Genomic DNA, 18451 nt, shown 5'->3' with positions numbered 1-18451 from the left:
GGCCTCTGTCAACCTGTAGTGGACAGTAAAGAGAATACACCCCTTTACACGTCCAGCATTCAGTAACCCACCAATCGGTTGTTTTAGGAGTAGCCATCGGCGTTGGAATCTATACAGTGAACAGAAGGATCCATACATTGTGTAGTTTACCGCTCCAGCATATCATATCGGTGGGTGTCCAACACCCAGTAACCCACCAATCAGTTGTTTTTAGTTAGCCATTGGCATCAGAATCTATACAGTGGACAGAAAGATCCATACAAGATGTACCGGTAGTTGTCAGCGGCGGTGTACTAAAGCTCAGCTCCACCACCACGCAGTGGACAGAGTTTATACTTCTGGCTTCGTACACTCTATAGTTTCCAGCAACGGCCTGGAACCGCTGATCGTGGGGGCACCAGGTATTAGATCCCCACCGATCTGATATTCATTACCTATCCTTAGGATAGGCCATCAATAGCTTTGTACCTGAAAACCCCTTTGAAAGATCTCTCCAACTTGTCAGCATACATACACCGCCAGGCTCCTGTATACTTACAGAGAAAGGTCCAACATCAGAGTGTTTGAGATCCATATGTAGTCTAGAGAAAAAACAAGGAAAAAGTACAAAGTAAAGTCTCCATCAAGATCATTGCCGGCAATTGGTATGAGATCAACACGGCACAATGCCAGACTGAAAGTGAGATCCTGCGCCCCAGTATTTACCAAGTCCAGTCCCCAAGTAAAACCCCCCCGACCCCCCCACCCCTTCACCTGGAGATCATGTTTTTCAAATTACATTTAAGTGGAGCAGTCAGCATATTTCACAAACAGGTCTGCACTGCTAGAGGCAAAGAGGGCACAAAAAATATAGTGCCGTTTGGTTAATAGAAGCCCTGAAAAAATATATTAGACACTTGATGTATTGATGAGGGGAGCACTCTCCCCACCACACTTTCCCCCTCTCTGGGGTGACTGCATGCACATATACAGTCATGTGAAAAAATTAGGACACCCTTTGAAAGCATGTGGTTTTTTGTAACATTTTTAATAAAAGGTTATTTCATCTCCGTTTCAACAATACAGAGAGATTAAAGTAATCCAACTAAACAAAGAAAACTGAAGAAAAGTCTTTTCAAGATCTTCTGTAAATGTCATTCTACAAAAATGCCTATTCTAACTGAGGAAAAAGATAGGACACCCTCACATGTATTCCCTCTTAAATTGGCTCAGATCTCACACAGGTATATCACACCAGGTGCACATAATTAGTAGATCGTTACTCTGCATGTTGAATGAGGCTTGCCCTATTTAAACCTCAGACATTTAGTTTGGTGTGCTCCTGACTGTTGAAGTGAGAGTGAGCACCATGGTGAGAGCAAAAGAGCTGTCAGAGGACTTCAGAAAAAAGATTGTAGCAGCCTATGAGTCTGGGAAGGGATTTAAAAAGATCTCAAAAGATTTTGAAATCAGCCATTCCACTGTCCGGAAGATAGTCTACAAGTGGAGGGCTTTCAAAACAACTGCCAACATGCCCAGGACTGGTCGCCCCAGCAAGTTCACCCCAAGAGCAGACCGCAAGATGCTAAAAGAGGTCTCCAAAAACCCTAAAGTGTCATCTCGAGAACTACAGCAGGCTCTGGCTACTGTTGATGTAGAAGTACATGCCTCTACAATCAGAAAGAGACTGTACAAGTTTAACTTGCATGGGAGGTGTGCAAGGAGGAAACCTTTGCTTTCCAAGAGAAACATCGAGGCCAGACTGACATTTGCCAGAGATAAAGTTGACAAAGACCAGGACTTCTGGAATAATGTTCTTTGGACAGATGAGTCCAAAATTGAATTATTTGGACACAACAGCAGAGGACATGTTTGGCGTAAACCAAACACAGCATTCCAAGAAAAGAACCTCATACCAACTGTGAAGCATGGAGGTGGAAGTGTCATGGTTTGGGGCTGCTTTGCTGCAGCAGGACCTGGTCAGCTCACCATCATAGAATCCACGATGAATTCTACTGTGTATCAGAAGGTGCTTGAAGAACATGTGAGACCATCAGTTAGAAAATTAAAGCTGAAGCGGAACTGGACCATGCAACATGACAATGACCCAAAACATACTAGTAAATCAACCAAAGATTGGCTGAAAAAGAAGAAATGGAGAGTCCTGGAATGGCCAAGTCAAAGTCCAGATTTGAATCCCATTGAGATGCTGTGGGGTGACTTGAAAAGGGCTGTACGTGCAAGAAACCCCTCAAACATCTCACAGCTGAAAAAGTTCTGCATTGAGGAGTGGGGTAAAATTTCCTCAGACCGATGTCGAAGACTGGTAGATGGCTACAAGAACCGTCTCACTGCAGTTATTTCAGCCAAAGGAGGTAACACTCGCTATTAGGGGCAAGGGTGTCCTATCTTTTTCCTCAGTTAGAATAGGCATTTTTGTAGAATGACATTTACAGAAGATCTTGAAAAGACTTTTCTTCAGTTTTCTTTGTTTAGTTGGATTACTTTAATCTCTCTGTATTGTTGAAACGGAGATGAAATAACCTTTTATTAAAAATGTTACAAAAAACCACATGCTTTCAAAGGGTGTCCTAATTTTTTCACATGACTGTACACAGCAGCCTCCCAGTCACAACATATTACATGAATGTCCTCTGAACCTGTTGATTTCATTGGGACCAGCTAATGTGTATTTTTGTGTCGGGGAAGGACGGGTCAGGTATGTTGGATTTCATCATACCCTTCTTTGAGAAGACATGATCAATCACCCGATTCGAGAATGCATGTTTATGGGGAGGTCAGTAGTAATCTCTGTCCAGCAACAATGCATATCCTCAATATCTAAAGTGTATGGCCAGCTTAGGGTGCCTGCACACAGTGCGAATTAGGCACATTTTTTCCACGTGGATTTTGCGCATAAAAACTGCAGTGTCATACAGTACTAGCAAAGTATATATTATTAGACAAACCTCTTGTACACTTTGCTTTTTTCTTAGGTCCGAAAATTGACCTCATATGCGGATTTTGAAATGTGCAGCATGTCAATTGTTATTGCGTTTTTTTGTGTGGATCTGCAACAAAAACTACAATAAAATGCACAAAAAACACACCCAAACCGTGATAAATAGTGCAGATTTATGTGCGTTTTTTTGAGTGGTTTTGATGCAGATTTCATGCAGATTTTTTCATGCATGTACCCTTAAGGCTACAGAGGTGGTATAGTTATATTTTTAGTGTCTCAGAAATAAGTATTTCCTTTGTGAGGCATCCTTAAAGGGGTTATCCCATGACTAATGTAAAAAATGAACATCCAACATCTTATAGTACATGGCAATTTCTTTCTAACAAAGCTAGAACCAGCCCTGTACCTCGCATGGATTCAGAGATCTCCCAATTCATTGCTCTGCTAGATTTATATCAAGCTGACAGCTCAAGTGGAGTGTCTTATCTGCTGCAGCTAAAGGGGGCGTGTCCATTCTTCTGCAGCTCTCTACCTATCACAGCTCAGGGGGAGTATCTTTTCTGCTGCAGCTAAGGGAGGGGGGGCGTATCCATTCTGCTGCAGCTCTCTACCTATCACAGCTTAGGAGGCAGTGGAAGGATGAAACTGAGCATGTGCGACCATCTCAGTGAGCTGGACAAATAAATTCAAAAAAGAACAAACAGCAGATGGCGGCATACAGATACATTTTATTGTATGACTATACAAAAATTATAATTACAAGCAATTACAAAAGTATTCAGATCTAGGTGCTGGTTTGACAACTTTAGATTATTATTTATGGGACAACCCCTTTAAATCATGACTATTATGAAACATTGCTGTACCTACCGGACACTAACTCCTAGGACTCTAGACTCCTAATGTATGGTCCTTTAAAACTTGGTATTGCTAAACTATTGAAGGCACAGAGTGGATACACAGAGTTTTTTTTGTAGGGGGCTTTGAGGCAGATTTTACTGCAGGTTTTTCCAGACAAAGACAATGGGATATGAAAGGAATTGGAAATATAAGGAAGGACATGTACTGTACGTCTCCATTTCTGGCATACAGTATGAAAGACCTATAGGTAAATCTGCCTCACAACCTCCTCCAAAAACCTACCCATGCTGCGCCTTCAGGTTTTAGGATGCAGTTTGGTCATTTCCTACATTACCTGAAGCAAATTCTAGGAATTCTACAGGGTGCCAAGGAAGTGTGCGGTGTAGACATTCTGTACAATGCCTTCATTCCTGACATTGACTGTAATATATGAAAACTGCCTTGTGTTCTTATGTACTTACCCAGTAAGCTGTAAGTTTCCAACAATCCTCCCTGAGTTAACAGCTACTTTTGCCAGAGCAGTGGTCGTCTGCGGAAGAAATTTAAAAATATTAATATCTCAAAAACTAGAAACTAATTGAAAAATATTTCAATATTATACCCTGATAAACTACATGTGGATCACCCTATGGTCAAAATCAGTAATTCTGGAGCGTCCATCAGAAAGGTATGAAAAAAAAATTGGCCACTGGGAGAGGGTGTCCCTACACACATTCTGACATGGCCACATGTTAAGGTTTCCTGATTCAGTTTTGGTAGCCAAAGCCAGGAATGAATTAACAAAAAAAAAAAAAGAGAAGAAGCCCTCACTTGGTCAGAGCTGCAGAGGGAACCATACTTTTCTTTTGGGTTCCAACTCTTTTTGGTTCCTCACTGCTGCTGCTTTCCTGGGTGTCAACATCCTGTTTGACGAGGGTCACGTGGCTGCTGCAGCCAATGACTGACCGCAGCGGTAACGTGCCCTCCATGCTTCATTTAACCCGGTAAGATCAGCTAGCGCTACATGGCATTGTGTTTGGTTTAACAGCGAATTTCAGACTCCCTTTAATAATTGGTTGGGGTTATGATATGACGATGTAGAAGACTTATTCTCCTTTTACTTTGCCAACCCTTGCCACGATATACAGTACATAAATTTATAAGGATATGGAAAAGATGCTGAATCTCTATGACTCGTGCTTCCCTGAACTTATAGTAAAAACCACAATGTATGCATCATGCAAATGTATAGTATAACCCCAATTCCCAAAAAGTTGGGGGCTATGTAAAACTTAAATAAAAGTGAATAAAAACAGAATGCAATGATTTGCAAATCTCAAAGAGATTTGGAATTGGGGTTATACTATACATTTGCAGGATGCATATATTCTTGTGGTTTTTACTATAATTACAGGAGAGCACAAGTCATAGAGATTCAGAATCTTTTCCATATCCTTATAAGTATTATGTACTGTATATCGTGCCAAGGGTTGGCAAAGTAAAAGAAGAATAAGTCTTCAACATCGTCATATCATAACCCCAACCAATTATTAAAGGGAGTCTGTTAAACCAAACACAATGCCATGTAGCACTAGCTGATCTTATCGGGTTAAATGAAGCATGGAAGGCACGTTACCGCTGCGGTCAGTCATTGGCTGCAGCAGCCACATGACCCTCGTCAAACAGGATGTTAACACGGAGGAAAGCAGCAGCAGTGAGGAACCAAAAAGAGTTGGAACCCAAAATAAAAGTATGGTTCCCTCTGCAGGTCTGACCAAGTGAGGGGCTTCTTCTCTTTTTTTTTGTTTGTTAATTCATTCCTGGCTTTGGCTACCAAAACTGAATCAGGAAACCTTAACATGTGGCCATGTCAGAATGTGTGTAGGGACACCCTCTCCCAGTGGCCAATTTATTCATACCTTTCCCTACATAAGATATTCCCAAAAAATGCATTAGCCAATAGAAGCCTGGTCCCATGACCCTTATCAGCCAATAGAAGCTCACAGGACCTTAGTCTTCACATACACACAGTTTTACACCAGGTTTCCATAACAACCCAGTCATTTTTCTTCACTGCTGCAGGTCAGCTTTAAAGGGGCAGGGAGCTGTGGATGACAATGTTAAGGCTGCAGAATGCTGTGGAGGTCACAGTTAAGGGGGCAGGTAGGGTGGCCATTCAGGTCACCCTCAAATCACGAACTTAAAAACCCCGCCTCTCAGACAGCAGCACTGTGCTGTCTGAGCGTGAGCTGCAGGGAGAAAGTCACCCTCCCACCCCTGCAGCTGACAGAAGTCGATTTTTACCTTCATTTTTTCAATCCCCGTCGGCTGTAGAGTGTGAGTGGGCGTGACCTAACCGGGTCAGGGGCATGGCTTATCGGGGCCCTAAGCCATACCCCTGACCCGGTTAGGCCACGCCCACTCACACTCTACAGTCGATGGGGATTGAAAAAATGAAGGTAAAAATCGACTTCTGTCAGCTGCAGGGGTGGGAGGGTGACTTTCTCCCTGAAGCTCACGCTCAGACAGCACAGTGCTGCTGTCTGAGAGTGAGCTGTTCAAAGGTACATCCCTGTGTCCATCCAGGCCCTGCGCCGGACGGAGGACATGGAGTCTGATAGCCGGACTGTCCAGCCTAAAACCGGACCTCTGGCCATCCTTGGGGCAGGCTGCTGTGGAGGTCACAGTTAATGGGACGGTCCGCTATGGAGTTCAGTGTTAAGGGGCAGATTACTGTAGAGGCCACTGTTAAGGGGGTGGGGTGTTGTTAAGGGGGCAGGGAATAGTGAAGGTCACAGTTAAGGGGGCTGTAACCTATGTTAAGGGGCAGGTGCTATAGAGGTCACTGTTAAGGGGGAAGGCTACTGTGAAGGTCAAAGTTAAGGGGGTGGTCTGCTGTGGAGATCCTATTTTAAGGAGACGGGGCACTGTGGGGGGGTCAGTGTTAAGGGGTGGGGGGCTGTGGAACTCACTGTTAAAGGGGAAGGCTGCTGTGAAGGTCAAAGTTAAGGGGGTGGGCTTCTGTGGAGATCCTATTTTAAGGAGACGGGGCACTGGGGGGGCAGTGTTAAGGGGTGGGGGCTGTGGAGGTCACTGTTATAGTGGATACTGTCGATCTTTTAACAACACACACAGACATAAATGAAATAGATTAAATATATCCGTGTGAAGCCGGGTCCTTTTGCTAGTCTCATCATAAAATACTGAATGCAGCTGATGGTGCCAATCCTGAGTTCATGCGTAGAGTATTTGGGTAGGTTCACACAGGGTTTTTGGGAGGAAGGTTTGAAGCAAATTTACCTATAAGTTTTTCTGCCAAAGCCAGATGTTGGTTGGAAATATAAAGGAAAGACTTTATAAAAACACACAGGAAAGTCTGTACAATATGGTGTGGCTCACACTATGTATAATGGAAAACGTGGGTGCACCTCCAATTAGGGTACCCCAGTCCCAACAGATTTTATGTCAATTACAGTAAACAATGGGGGAAACACCACTATCTGGATTGATTGGAACAACTCCTTAGATATGAATATAACAAATTTATTTAAAAAGTCAGAAACAACATAAAATAATATAAAAAATTTGCCATGAAATAAAATAAACAACAAGTTTTCTATGTTTTCCAAACTAGTCGCAAGAATCTATGGCTAGTTGTTCCAGCCTATAGATTTCAGCCAGTATCTGGACAATACTGTTCGCAGACCAAAACATTAATAATTTGACCCCAAAGATATAGTTGGCGATTGTATCATAAAATTCACTGGTGGTACATTTCATCACATATTTTTCCTTTCCATGCACTCTAATATGACATATATGTTTTCAGTTGTTGCAACAATGTAATGCTATCCCGTTATTTCACTGTGTCAGTAGCAAAATCCCATTGTATGTCGGGGATAATGCCCCGCTTTAAATTTGCCTTTCAATGAGACTTCGTATTTGTTTACGCAATGTTCCACTTTATAGTGTTGCAATCTCCTTGGATGGATTAAATCGGGTACAGTGTATTTTCAGGGTAGTGCACTTACCCCTATTGTAGAAGTCCTTTTTGTTCCACGTTCATTCTCAGCACTGCTACAAGTTCACCGACGCACTACTCTGCATACACGTGTCCGGGGGCGCAGGACACGTGATGGGTATGATATGCTAACATATTACTGTGATTGATGTAACTGCTGTAGGAATGATTTACTAATTGTGAATATGTTTTGCACTAGCACTTTATGAGAATATATATCATTATGTGTGACATTGTACATTCAAGCTACCTTTTTAAAATAATACAATTCCCATAAGTGACCCACATGACCTGCTAGGGCATTCAGCCTATGGTTTTCTATTTTCCACCATCGATCAATTGTGGTTTTATGTATATTTTAATTATTGTATTAATAAAGATTGATTTATAAATGTGCATAGGACTCTGGCTGCTATTTTTTGGTGTAAAATGCCGACAAACAATGTTAAGTATAGGAACGAGAAATGGCATTAACAATCGCTCATCCCTATATCGAGGAGGAGATCGTTGCATGTGATAGCTGCGGTCTCCTTCTCCAGCGAGCAGTCGATTGACAGGAGGGAACGCTTCCCTCCCGACAATAGCCTGGTTGATCTGTCAGTGTCAGGCCTTAAAGGGGTTGTCCAGGTTCAGATTTTCACCCAGGCAGCCCACATGATGTTAGCATCGGAGCATCTCATGCTCCGATGCGCTCCCTTGCCCTGTGCTAAGGCAAGGGCTCTTTTGTTTACAATAACACACTGCCTGGCGGAGACTTCCACCCGGCAGTGTGTTCGGTGACGTCACCGGCTCTGATGGGCGTGCTTTAGCGCTGCCCTAGCTGTTTTACTGGCACTAAAGCCCGCCCATCAGTGCCGGTGACGTCACTGGGGTTCCTGTCAGCCCCAATGGAGAGCCCGATATGTCACCGGAACTCCAGAAAATGCCTTTGCCCTGCGCAATTTAGCACAGGGCAAAGGAGAGCATCGGAGCATGAACTGCTCCGATGCTCAAATCAGGGGGGCTGCCGGGGTGAAAATGAAGGTATGTCCGGGTTCAGCTCTGAACCCGGACAACCCCTTTAAGTGTTCTATTTCCTTGCAGCACCACCATAGGGAAGATAAAAACTTTCAAATCCATGGGTCATGTGTGTAATGCAGGATAGGAAAGATCCTCTAGCACAAGAGACACTCTTTGTAACCAGTCTCCACTCTGGCCAAGAGAAGAGATCTCTGAACAGAAACACCCTCATCCTCAAAATTCCCTAATAGGGGTATGAAAATGGGTTTTCAAAGGATGGACTTGAGGAATGTGTGACTTTTTCAACAAGAGTTTTAATGAAAGCATAGCAGACAAGTACTTTTTAGTTAATAAGGCGTTCCCATCTCAGATATTGATGGCATACCTCTAGGATACGCTATCAATGTCAGATAGATGCCGGTCCAACCTCTGGGACCCACTCCTATCTCCAGAATGGGGCCCTCATATATTTTTTCGTTTTTATTGATATTAGTCATCATCATTTCAAATGTTTTAATACATTGATATAAAATGTTAGATTATAAACCCCTTATCGCTTCCACCCCCTGCGACTCTGTTGAACTTTAGTTCTTATTACTTTTGTACTCAAATACCTATAATATATACAGTACAGACCAAAAGTTTGGACACACCTTCTCATTCAAAGAGTTTTCTTTATTTTCATGACTATGAAAATTGTAGATTTACACTGAAAGCATCAAAACTATGAATTAACACATGTGGAATTATATACATAACAAAAAAGTGTGAAACAAATGAAAATATGTCATATTCTAGGTTCTTCAAAGTAGCCACCTTTTGCTTTGGTTACTGCTTTGCACACTCTTGGCATTCTCTTAATGAGCTTCAAGAGGTAGTCACCTGAAATGGTCTTCCAACAGTCTTGAAGGAGTTCCCAGAGATGCTTAGCACTTGTTGGCCCTTTTTCCTTCACTCTGCGGTCCAGCCCACCCCAAACCATCTTGATTGGGTTCAGGTCTGGTAACTGTGGAGGCCAGGTCATCTGGCGCAGCACCCCATCACTCTCCTTCATGGTCAAATAGCCCTTACACAGCCTGGAGGTGTGTTTGGGGTCATTTTCCTGTCCAACTAAACGCAAACCGGATAAAATAGCATGCCGCTGCAAGATGCTGTGGTAGCCATGCTGGTTCAGTATGCCTTCAATTTTGAATAAATCTCCAACAGTGTCACCAGCAAAGCACCCCCACACCATCACACCTCCTCCTCCATGCTTCACGGTGGGAACCAGGCATGTAGAGTCCATCCATTCACCTTTTCTGCGTCGCACAAAGACACAGTGGTTGGAACCAAAGATCTCAAATTCGGACTCATCAGACCAAAGCACAGATTTCCACTGGTCTAAAGTCCATTCCTTGTGTTATTTAGCCCAAACAAGTCTCTTCTGCTTGTTGCCTGTCCTTAGCAGTGGTTTCCTAGCAGATATTCTACCATAAAGGCCTGATTCACACAGTCTCCTCTTAACAGTTGTTCTAGAGATGTGTCTGCTGCTAGAACTCTGTGTGGCTTTGACCTGGTCTCTAATCTGAGCTGCTGTTGACCTGCGATTTCTGAGGCTGGTGACTCGGATGAACTTATCCTCCGCAGCAGAGGTGACTCTTGGTCTTCCTTTCCTGGGGATGTCCGCATGTGAGCCAGTTTCTTTGTAGCGCTTGATGGTTTTTGTGACTGCACTTGGGGACACTTTCAAAGTTTCTTAAAGTAATAATGGCCACTCGTTTTTCTTTACTTAGCTGCTTTTTTCTTGCCATAATACAAATTCTAACAGTCTATTCAGTAGGACTATCAGCTGTGTATCCATCTGACTTCTCCACAACGCAACTGATGGTCCCAACCCCCTTTATAAGGCAAGAAATCCCACTTATTAAACCTGACAGGGCACACCTGTGAAGTAAAAACCATTTCAGGTGACTACCTCTTGAAGCTCATCAAGAGAATGCCAAGAGTGTGCAAAGCAGTAATTAAAGCAAAAGGTGGCTACTTTGAAGAACCTAGAATATGACATATTTTAAGTTGTTTCACACTTTGTTTTGTTATGTATATGATTCCACATGTGTTAATTCATAGTTTTGATGCCTTCAGTGTGAATCTACAATTTTCATAGTCATGAAAATAAAGAAAACTCTTTGAATGAGAAGGTGTGTCCAAACTTTTGGTCTGTACTGTTCATTTTTTCCTCGAATGAGATATCAGTAATCTTATCCCACTTCATTCCCAAATACTTATTAAATAAACTCTTTTTAATTTTAGTTCTTAATTCCAATAAAATCATTCTTCTCAACATGGGCCCTTAAAGCGTGCACTGTGTAAGCATGGCCATGTCTCCATTCACCGCTATAGGACTACTGGAAATAGCCAGATGTAGGCTATTTTCGGAAACTCCCGCAGCAGTAAATATAGGGTGGTCGTAGATGGGCCTTGTGCTATCAGTTCACTTTTGGTTTCCCTTTCTCAAGATGGGAGTGGGTCTTAGACGTGTGACATGCTATCTGACATTGATTAAATATCCTAGAAATATGCCATTAATGTCTGAGATGGGCATTTCACTTTAAGCTAATCTAACAGTTTTTTTGTCATTAACCTACCAGGTTTAGAAGAAAAGCAGGAGCCAGGGAGGAATTCGGTAAGATGACAAAAGCCTGAATATCTATTTTTGGTGAAATAGTTATATTCCCTGGTTTGATGTCCAATGCCGGAGCTGAGGTGGATGTAATCTGCAGTTTCATAAGCATATCTGGGTACATCTTTGATAACTGTGATAAAAAAAATAGATAATTATGTAAAATGTTGTGTTGGTCAATTTATTAATATTACTATCATTAATGGATAAGTAAGGACTGTTTAAAAGACTTCTTACCTGAGGGATTAATGCCCCAAATGAAGAGGTGTTTAGTCGAATATTAAAATCCTTAGGAATCTATAGGGGGACATGACACAACATCAGTTATAAAACTAATCAACATAAGTCATAGTAAGTGAAAACCAGTAAAGCCGTATAGTCCTCCATCATCTACAGACAAGGTTTTTGGGTTGTCGTTTGGGAATAACCTATATTAAAAAATGTGTGGCAAAAATAATTTAAACCTCTTTAAAGACAATCTGTCATAAACTTACCTCTTTGATCTCTAGTAGCGCGATCTCCGGCTTCCACATGGCCGCTCCAAGAGAGACGGCTGCTAAGCCATGCTAACACAACAACATTTTTAGCAACATGATGCAATGCTCTGTTTCTCCCCACAGTGGGCATGTGCTGGAGGAGACTAGCAGTGGGCTGATTATTTAGCTGTTCTATTAGTGTGTTCTAGTGTTTCTGACTAATGGAGCGCTGAGTCATGACGTATCACGTTCTGATCCAGGGACTCGGTGCTCTATTTAAACTCCTTCCTTGCCACACACCAGTGCCAGTGATAGTCTTAGACTTGGGCTGTGTTCCTGGTTCCTTGTTACAGTACTTTACTTTTTGGATTGCTCGTTCCTCTGACCCCGGCTTGTCTTCTGACCACTCTCTGTCTCTTGTTTGGTATTGCATAGCCTGTCTGGTTCTAACTCATTCACGTATGACCCTGTTTTAGTTTAGTTTTGTCTCTTGGTGTTTGTCGGTCTCTGCACCTTAGTGGTATAGGAACTGTCGACCAGTTTCGGTCTTGCTACCTAGTGCTTATACTTCAAGTAGATTAATAAATGGGAAATTTCAAGGGAAAGTGGGCTAAGTTCTAGGTCAGGGCTCGCTGCCCGTGCCTGTCCCTACCTACAAGCGTTACACAATCTCTCTGATTAGACCACCTTTAATCAAGACCCAATTCTTCTGTGAAGTAGTGTCACTTCCCTTATAGCCTATGCTTATTGACTTAAAGGAATAACCCTCTAGAAGACTATTTTCTCTGCAATTCTGGTTGGCCTTCTCATGACCGTTTCAGCACTGATTACTAGGAGAAAGGTCTCTGCTATGATCTTATGAACATCATTTCCCAAGCACTCATAGCCACAAGAATTCTGTATATCTTTGAGCTACACTGTCAGGTTCTCAAATATCAGTTAAAGTGGTCTTCTCATTTAATAAAGTGATTGCATATTGCTAGAATATGCCACTTGTTTATCATTATGGGGTCTGACCTCTGGGACCCACATGATCCTAAAACTGAAGAGGCTTCAGTGCTAATTCTTTATTGTAGCCCTTACTGGTTTTCCCTGTACAAGTATGCCACCTGCCATCCGGTTGTGCAGGGAGGTGGCCATGGCTCTTCTATGCAGAGAAAGATGCTGAAACTCCAACCTCATAGCAATAGGCCACCAGAACACCACTTTAAGATTAACAGGCAGGATAAGGCAATCCTTGCTCTTGACTTACCATGTTGTCAGTGACGTTGAAGATAAGTTTTCCAGCTGAATAATAGACAAACCCGGCTGTGTTAAACAAGTAATCAGACACTCCAAGGTAAACCATGAGGCTGTGGTCGACAGGTAAGGTAAGTGCCGGTGGTGAGAAAGGAGGAGGAGTGCGATGGGACAGCTCAAAAAATTCCCCCTGTGGAAAGATATATCATTGAAATAATGACATAAGACCATGGGTATTAAATGCACTAAGACTACTGATGCATACAACTGGGACATACAGACATGTATGTAATAGTACCAAAAACTTTACAAAAAAAATTGTTCCATTAATTTAACCAGATCACTGAAAGCGTACAGTTGACTCAAAGTGTAATTGTGGATGTTTGCTTGGGATACGTTTATTAAAAATACAGCTCTGTAGAAAAGAAAGCATACTGTTCAAAGTAGTACTTTCCTTTTAATTGGCTGGGAGGGGTCATCTGACATATATTTCTATGAAAAAATGTCAACAGGTTGTCAGATGATCCCAGTCAGCATATAGAATGCTGTTCCTTTTGCCGACCACAGCAATAAATTCATGGAACTAGCTTGTTTTATATAAAGTGAAGGAAAAGTTGCAGTGTGTGTACATGAGTAATAGCCTTATATTTGGCCTTTATATGTAGGACTCCTAAGGCAACTGTATCACCAGTTTTTCTCTCTACAGGCTCCATCTCTAATGTTTAGGTTTGGGTGAAGATTACCTACTATGATATCTCCCATAAACAGCACACACAGAAAAAAAAGAAATCCCCCTAATCAGAGGCAGCAGCAACATGGAGAACACGATACAACAGTTCAAAGCAGTGTAGTTGTGTATCCAGAACTAGGGTGAGATTGAAAACTTACTACAGAGAGTAGTAGTGTCTCTACAGGTGGCTTTTCTTATGTCTTACTCTACAGTTGTTCCCGCCCTTCCACCCCCCTTTTCAAACCAATAGACTTCTATGAGTAGTAGTTACCACCTGAAACCTTAGTGATCTCATAATCTGTCTCTCAACTGGATTTTTGCAGTGAATTGAGAATGAATGATGATTTCAGCAAGTGGGGGACAAGAATTGGCTAATAAGATGAGGAAGAAGATATTTTACAAAGTTTCTTATATTCCTCTGGATTAATGCAAGCTTTGTTCAAATGATAGTGACCATTTAATAGCAACTTGCTGTGGTTCATGGAGATCTGACCTTCAGTTGCACATCCACACAATCCACTGTCACTGGTGGGGGACCAGTCAGAGAGTAGTCAATAGCAGCCACACTGTCAATCTTTGCAGTCACTGAAAAAAGTAAATTGTTATTGAATCTAGAGCACCCCTTTAACTTGTGTGCATTGCCAGCTTCACTTGAAATGGTCAGCCTACCTGGTAAAGTTTGCAGTAATGGTTGCAACTTGCTTGTAATGGCATCACTAACCAGAGGACAAATCTAATGGGATAAACAGATAAAACGATGTAAGAAAACAGCAATTTCCCTTGTATATTAGATGGTGTATATGGTGCTATGAACAGGCAGACCTGCCCCTACAGGGCCGATGCCTAGGGGGCCACCTGAGTCCCCTTTTATGGCCGCTATGAAATAATGATCTGAGGTTCCTAGAGCTGGAAGCATCAAGTACCTATGTACCTGACTGGCTTCTACAGGTGCCCTTCTTAATTCAACTGTATCGTCATCCTGAGGTAATTGGAGTGGGAGGATAGAAAATGGCACTGGCCACCAAAGTGGGACATCTTCTGGAGAGCTACTTTGTGCTGCTGGAGGATTATTTTGTGGTGCACTGTGGTATTTGGTTCTGCTGGAGCAGTATATTAGGCTGTACTGTGGCATTTGGCTCTGCTGGGGTAGTATGTTATGCTGCAAAATGGTATTGTTGGCTCTACCTACTTGTGTTGGCCCCACCTACATTTGTTGGCTTTGCCTTCTGTCAATTTGGACCCACCTACAACATGGGGTCACTTTAAGTTCCCAGTCTGCCCCTGGTGCTATAGCACATTAAAGTGGTTGTCTGGCCTCGTGATGTCACTCCTGTTGGCCAAGAGACTCTCAGATCTTTGATGTGTAATATTGAAACATATGATCAATATATGATGTCCTAGTGTAGACCACCATGTTGGAGTAGGGAGCTTTATAGACTAGACAAGGATCTCCAAGGAAAAAAATTATTTTATCCAGACGTACAAAAGATGGGACTTTTGTTAAACCTATTGGATGGCTACCCTATGAATCAATATTTAGTCCTTTGAATGGGCCTTGGAACAACCAGAATATTTTCCAAAAGTAAAAGACAACCATCTGCAGGACGAGGGACTAAAATCCTGAAACAGATTTTGGCTAACAGCTATTGAAGGTGTATGGGTATTATTATTCTGTATGGTTCATCAGCTGTGGTGCAGGGACAGAAACTTTTGACTAGCTCTATACCAACTATAGTTTGGCTTTCTGAGACTGAATTTTATGCCAGAATTGCAATTTTGCCACAAAACAGAAGCTAAAAATCATTTCACACAGAGGAAATAAAACACAACCCATATTACAGGATTTTACATTATAAGGCTTCTTTATTCTGTGAATTAGATTCCGTTACCTCAGAATGCCTTAGCAGGTTATTTGAAAGTGGATTGTCTAAATTACACACATTAAATATTTTATTTTACTACATAATTTGAAGAATAAAACAAAAATGAATATTTTACTAACCTGATTCTCTAAAGCTTTTCTTAATGCACTGTCAACATTGTGACGGAAGAGGTCAACCAACCAACTGCAACAGAATGGGAAACACCATATTGCTGTGTAAGAAAAATATTTCTTCATTGCTGTCCTGAGCATATACAGGGGCCTAATACAGACTCAGTAATGAGTGGAGTATATGCAGATACCATGGGTGTACTACATGCCCCTCAAATGTACAGATTTGAGTACAGTACAGTTAAGCTACATTTACACAACCGTATTTCCGGTCCGCAACTGATCCGTATTTTTTGTGGATCACATTTGGACCCATTTATTCCTACGGGGCAGCAAAAAAGCGGACAGCACATGGCTGTCATCCGTGTGCTGTCTGCATCATTGCAGCCATACTACAAATTATAGAACATGTCCTAGTCTTGTCCATTTTGCAGTCAAGAATAGACATTTTTACAATGCGGCCAGCAATGTAGGATGTACACTGACCGCATACGTATTTTTACCGTAAAGTGGATTTGGTCATGTGAATGTAGCCTTAGCATGTTCTTTCGATGCTGTAAAAATGCAATTTATAAATGTACCTTAATTTCCCAGACACATGGATGCTGACATCTGAGATGTGGTTGCTGCAGTCAGAGAGAGCAATGGTTGGTCTTCCTGCTGTGTCGCTTCCAACCTTCAGCCCCACAGATATGCTAAGTCCTTGCACCTTCAGATCAAATCCACCTTTAGTAGATCTAAATTACATGAGAATAATTTACAGTTTCCGAATTTCAGATATTTAGATATAGAAAGTCATTGGGGGGAAAAAAATATCCAATAAGACTAGCACAAAGCTTACAAATGTCCACAGTCTAGCAGGGACTTTCTAGGAAACTAAGCCACCTAGTGTGGCCAAATTGATGGGATACAGGTATCCTGTCCTGCAAACTGCACATACATGATGCTAGCTACCAAGTTTAACAAGACCTGGCTAACTTGCTTTGCAACAATCCTATAATGACAGGGGCCCTGCAAATAGCAGATTAGCCACTGTGACACAGTGAACGGGAACCTAACTAGCAACTAGTGGTACCTACGGGTGGTAAGAAATCCTATCTCTGCGTTTACTGGTTAGCTACTGGCAGGTGAGGCAGACAGCTCAAGTAGGCATACTAGTCAAAAAAAGAGCGGTAAAGTGTCAAAGCTAAAACAATATCCGAAAGCAATAACAGAAGCAAACTGAGTCAGAACCAACTCAGGCAAAGGTGCATGAGACCCAAAGTCAAGAGAATGGTCACTACAGTAGGAAGCAGGCAGAAGGCAAAGAGTAATCGAAGTAAACAAGCCAGGCCAAAAACACATGAATGCTTACAATATGCACAGAGGACATCATGCACAGGAACCAGGTTTAAAATTCTATAAATGGCATGGAGCAGTTGCACAGCAGGATTTAAATAGTGCACAGATCTCACTAATTGGCCCTCAAGCCTGCCCACGTCTGCCTCTCTGCTCCAGAGCAGGTGAGCTCATAATGTGCACTCTTTGCTGGGCTTCTGGAGCAGAGATTGTTACACATAGGCCCCTTTACAAGGGCGAGTATTCCGCACGGGTGCAATGTGTGAGGTGAACGCATTTCACCCGCACTAAATCCTGACCCATTCATTTCAATGGGGCTGTGTACATGAGATGATGTTTTTCACTCATCACTTGTGTGTTGCGTGAAAATCGCAGCATGTTCTATAATCAGCGTTTTTCACGTAACGTAGGCCGCGTGAAAATCACATAGCATCTGCAAGCAAGTGCGGCTGCGATGTGATTTTCACGCATGGTTGCTAAGAAGATGAGGGATGAGCGACCCGGGACCCCATTTACTTTATTATTTTCCATTATAACATGTGGGCGTAGTTACATTGACTTGAAGCAAGGAGGTCGCTGCCTCCTTGACTTCAAGCATGAGTGCGAGAAGCGTGACGGCAGGGGATAAAACAACGTTTTCAGTACTTTTGCCGCATCTGCCTTCAGGAAGAAAGGCATCATCAGAAGCACACTGCTGGCTACATGCAGGTACTGCTGGAGGCTTGGGATGGTTTTGGGAGGTGACAGGTTCCCTTTAATTAATTTAGGCATACTTATGCATAGCAAAATTTAGTGACGTGTTACAACAACTCTGACTTCGGATTTGTAATCCGCACACTCAATTTAGTATAGGACGAATGGTTTTTGCCCAGTAGCAGACGAAAACTTTTTTTTTTGTTGTGTGGTGCGATCAGCGTTTTAGACGCTGGTCTTAATAAAGCCCTGCACTGGTGTTGGATCCCAGCTGTCCTACATTTGGACTATTTTCTTTGCCTACAACAGGCATAAAAAATAGTAAATGAGATGGGCCTACTGGCCCATCCTCTTTCCCGCCCACACCATGCCCACTTTTTTTAGACCTGCCGTGAGCGAGGAGAAGTTGCAGATTGCGAAAAAGACTGTATTTAGGTGTATTTCTGTTTAATAAATGACCCCCATAAAGCTGATCTCTAAACCTCTGAAAACCAGGTACCTTTTAGGTAACAAAGTATGACT

The 18451-nt window shown here is 42.3% G+C and overlaps 1 protein-coding gene across 1 annotated transcript in view; it reads right to left on the bottom strand.

The window, feature by feature from the left end:
- Positions 1–18451, bottom strand: part of BPI (bactericidal permeability increasing protein) — a 48279-nt gene that overhangs the window by 10313 nt on the left and 19515 nt on the right. Inside the window, exons 4-12 of the mRNA XM_044297398.1 lie at positions 16480–16635; positions 15908–15971; positions 14575–14638; positions 14399–14490; positions 13189–13365; positions 11698–11757; positions 11426–11593; positions 4264–4331; positions 539–581 (exon numbers count right to left, since the gene is read on the bottom strand). Coding sequence (XP_044153333.1) covers positions 539–581; positions 4264–4331; positions 11426–11593; positions 11698–11757; positions 13189–13365; positions 14399–14490; positions 14575–14638; positions 15908–15971; positions 16480–16635 — 892 coding nt within the window. The remainder of the gene's footprint in view (positions 1–538; positions 582–4263; positions 4332–11425; positions 11594–11697; positions 11758–13188; positions 13366–14398; positions 14491–14574; positions 14639–15907; positions 15972–16479; positions 16636–18451) is intronic.

The sequence above is a fragment of the Bufo gargarizans genome, chromosome 6 (genome assembly GCF_014858855.1).
Source record: "Bufo gargarizans isolate SCDJY-AF-19 chromosome 6, ASM1485885v1, whole genome shotgun sequence".
Classification (NCBI taxonomy): domain Eukaryota; kingdom Metazoa; phylum Chordata; class Amphibia; order Anura; family Bufonidae; genus Bufo; species Bufo gargarizans.
The sequence above is the reverse complement of the archived record's forward strand: the minus strand, read 5'-3'. Positions and strand labels throughout refer to the sequence as shown.